The 3840-nt window shown below is 32.3% G+C and overlaps 1 protein-coding gene and 1 long non-coding RNA gene across 2 annotated transcripts in view; both read right to left on the bottom strand.

Moving 5' to 3' along the window:
- Window positions 1–2892, bottom strand: part of LOC110264857 — an 18096-nt gene extending 15204 nt beyond the window's left edge. The window contains exon 1 of the long non-coding RNA XR_002351138.1: window positions 2780–2892. This is a non-coding gene — a long non-coding RNA (uncharacterized LOC110264857). The remainder of the gene's footprint in view (window positions 1–2779) is intronic.
- Window positions 590–1556, bottom strand: LOC107609173 (17.3 kDa class I heat shock protein). Its single transcript, XM_016311030.2, has one exon. It carries the CDS (start codon window positions 1318–1320, stop codon window positions 838–840), a length of 483 nt encoding a protein of 160 aa, XP_016166516.1. The 5' UTR covers window positions 1321–1556; the 3' UTR covers window positions 590–837.

Here is a 3840-nt window from a genome sequence, read left to right as displayed (position 1 = left end):
ATATATATATATATATATATACATTACATCAAAGAATGCAAAAGAGATGTCTATTGTTGTTTTCGGTAATTCAAAAGATATGTCAATTTTTTTGGTCTGGAAAAGATATATTTAATTGTCTATAATTGCTGAGGCTTGATTTGATAGAGGCTCAATTTAGATGCCCTGGGCTAGCCAACCTTGACGTTAGTAGGCTTCTTCTCAGTCACAAAAAAATAAATTCATGCCAGAATAAATTCCAGACCAAATTATAAAAGCCATAATAAATTCATGACAAAACAAATGCCAGAATTATGTATGAATATGAAAGAGATTGGGCCTAATCCACCAATTAATATTTAGCTTATAATGCTTTCCATCCACCAAAGGAGAAGAGTAAAGAGTTGTAGCATTAAAGAGTTGTACAACGGAATTGTCAGTTTAGTTTCGACTTTGTTATTTACCATCGTAGCTGTATTCTCTGCAGTTTGCACCAAACTTGCCCCGATTTTTCTTTTATCACACTGCATACAATCTTTAGAGCAAATAACTACACACTAATTCACTAATAAGCACACAGCAAAACAGCACAATTATACTCACAAGACTGTTAAAAGAAAAAGAAGCTCTTGCATTACATTATAAGGCAATTACATAAAGTCATTAACATAAAAAACATACACACAGAAAATCAAAACCACACTGATGTAATTAGCAGCACTGGAGCAGAGTCCATATCTGCACTCAACAACCATAGATACATATTTATTATTATACTATATATTTAATTTTATTTCGCAAACTGCTTAGCCCGCCATCTGGAGGGGCTTTCACATCGGGCTTTAACTTTAAGGCTCTTCAGCCGGTGATCTGAATGGGCTTGACATCGGGCTTCTTAACTTCCTCCTTGGGAACCGTAACAGTAAGCACCCCGTTCTCCATGGAAGCCTTCACCTGCTCCAACTTAGCATTCTCCGGCAGCCTAAACCGTCTCAGGAACCTTCCGCTGCTTCGCTCCATGCGGTGCCACGTGTCACCCTTATCCTCCTTCTCCTTGCTCCTCTCGCCGCTAATCTGAAGCACCCTGCCTTCCTCGATCTCGACCTTCACTTCCTCCTTCTTGAGTCCCGGAAGGTCGGCCTTGAACACGTGCGCCTCAGGTGTCTCCTTCCAGTCGATGCGGGTGTTGGCGATGGCGGTGGTTTCGTTGGCGAAGTCGGAGCGAGGAGCGGAGAGTGCGGCGGAGGGGAAGTCCTGGAATGGGTCCCAGACGTCGAGGGAGAATGGGTCAAAGATGTTGGTCCTCCGCCCTGTTCCGAAGAAGCTTGGAATCAGCGACATTATTGGTTTTGTTTTGAAGAAAAATAGTCACAGAAAGATGAAGGTTTAGCTGCGTATTTACTTCGTTTCTGATAGAATGCATTGGAATGAAATGAGAGCGTGTATATATAGTGTGTGTGAAAATGTTTCGAGATGGTTCAAGATTAGGATTATGGAGGGGGAAGAGTGGAGAAGGGTTTAGAGGGTTCTGTAATTGGGAATGATGGTTTTCTGTTTCCGAATAGACGTGAACGTGGGTGAAGGATGAAGATCTTTCCCGAACAATGGAGAATTACCCTCCATCTTAATCAAAAGTTTTGATTTCATTAGGAATACGAATATGGGCCACAAGCCCACACGTCCCTTTATTACTTGATGAGTAATGCTCTCGAAAACAAATTAAAAATAAAGAAAAAGGTATATGTTCAAAAATTTTAATTTGATTTTGAAAATTTTAGGTAATTATCTAAAAATTTAATTTTTATGCATAAAGTAGTTTTATATAAACATTTAATGATATAATGTCACATTATCAAAATAACTATTTTTTATATTAAAAATATTATTTGTACACTAATTTCAGTCACCACTTTTAACCATTGTATATAAATATGATAAAATGTCGTATATATATATGGTGTTATAAAAATAACCACAATACACCTACGCACCAAAACAGAATCATGATGCGCAGCACTATTGCTCCTCAGTTTTTTCTCTTTTCCACGGTGTTATAGAAATAACCACAATATACCTCAACGTCGTTTTCTCTTCTCTTCTCAGTGCGCTTCACTCTCTTCTTCTCGGCGTGCTTCATTCTTCTCTTCTAATCGAAGGTGAATTTCTCAAATCAATCAATGCATTACGTTGATTTGTTTTGGTTCTTCTTATCTTAGTGTTTTGATTTTATTTTTATTGGCCAAAATTAAAAAATTTGTTGTTTATAAGAGTAAAATCTAGAATTCAATGGAATCTATAAACTCTTTGCTCTCCTTTTTACAGTGTCCTTCACTTTTCTCATCTAATCAAAAGTGAGTTACTCTCATCAATCACTTATCAATTCAATTTCATTCCCTTTCTTTTGATTTATTTTTTTTAATTCTAGGATTTTGATTCTTTAATTGTGAAGTTTGTAGTCAGAATTGGAAAAGCTTTGTTGTTCTTTCAAATAGAATTTAGAATCTAACTAGTATTTTTATCGGTAATAACATCATGAGAATATAAATTTTTTAAAATTACAGTCTACTTTGTTCTGATAATATAGATTATGCATGACACAGAAGATTTATAAAATCAAATCACTTTTACAAAAAAAAGTCGTAGGTTGACAAAAGTCTCTGACTAAGAAGACCAAAGTATCTGCAGATAAAAAATCAAATAATAAGATTTTTAGTTATTATTTTATATGAAAAATAATTTTTTATGAATAATTAATTTTAACATTCGTTATCTAAAATTTAAAATATTTAGATCGAAAAACTGTCACTAAAAATATTATGACAGTTTAAATAGTCATTAAATATGTCTAAAAACTATCATAAGAACTAGTAATTTAGTGACGGTTTCAAATCGTCGCTAAATTGTGACGGTTTAAAATAGTCATGAAATATAAGAAAAAACCGTCATAGGATTTAGTAATTTAACGACAGTTTCAAAACATCGCGAAATATAATACCTCTACAAATGTTACAAATTAGTGACGGTTTTATATTTTAAAAACCGTCATAAACAATTTAGCCACACTCTGTATCAACGGTGGTCCAAAATCGTCACTATGTCAGCTAGCGACGCTCAAATCTGTAACATTTTTTTTAACCGTCGCAAGACTATTTAGTGACAGTTAAACATTAAAAAAACTGTAGCCAAAATACTATTTTGTTGTAGTGGTTGTACATAGTTGCAGTTGTAGATAAATATTTAAATGACATTACTAAAATCGTATGAGATAAATATGTCTATTCATAATAAGTTGTTAATTAAGTTTATTTTTAATTATCTTTTTAAAGAAAAAAGGAAAAAAAATTAAATTGGTTGCATAGATGATTAATCAAAGAAAATATTTCATGATGAGAATATGAAAACATTATAATTTTGCATCACTATACGTGTTTGAATTTTTGATTAATTAATATTTTTCTGCCTTTTAATTGTCAGATTGCCAAAGTAAAATTTGAGATTTGTCAATTACATAAGATGGACATGAAATACATAATAGTTGGGACAACTATGAGACTCAATCTTGTTATCACATAATATATTGGTTTGTCAAGATCTTTACCAGCTATATCATCGCTAAGAGTAATTGATATAGATGTGACAGAAGGTTTGAAAAATGGAAAGCGTTTTTGTAGATAAATTATGGTCAATTGCAAGTTCACATATTTTGACAGATAGAATGTAAATTTAATTATTCTGCTGATTTTTATAATTTTGTAAAATTTTTAATTAAATTTTTTTATTTTTTATTTTTTAATTAAGTTTTTACATCAATTTTTTTTAAATTAAGTCTCTTTTAATAGTAATTAGTTTAATTATTATATA

This window comes from Arachis ipaensis, chromosome B07 (genome assembly GCF_000816755.2).
Source record: "Arachis ipaensis cultivar K30076 chromosome B07, Araip1.1, whole genome shotgun sequence".
NCBI classification, from domain to species: domain Eukaryota; kingdom Viridiplantae; phylum Streptophyta; class Magnoliopsida; order Fabales; family Fabaceae; genus Arachis; species Arachis ipaensis.
The sequence above is the reverse complement of the archived record's forward strand: the minus strand, read 5'-3'. Positions and strand labels throughout refer to the sequence as shown.

Coding starts and splice junctions, on each gene's coding strand:
- LOC107609173 (XM_016311030.2), bottom strand. CDS start 1,320: ATGTCGCTGATTCCAAGCTTCTTCGGAACAGGGCGGAGGACCAACATC.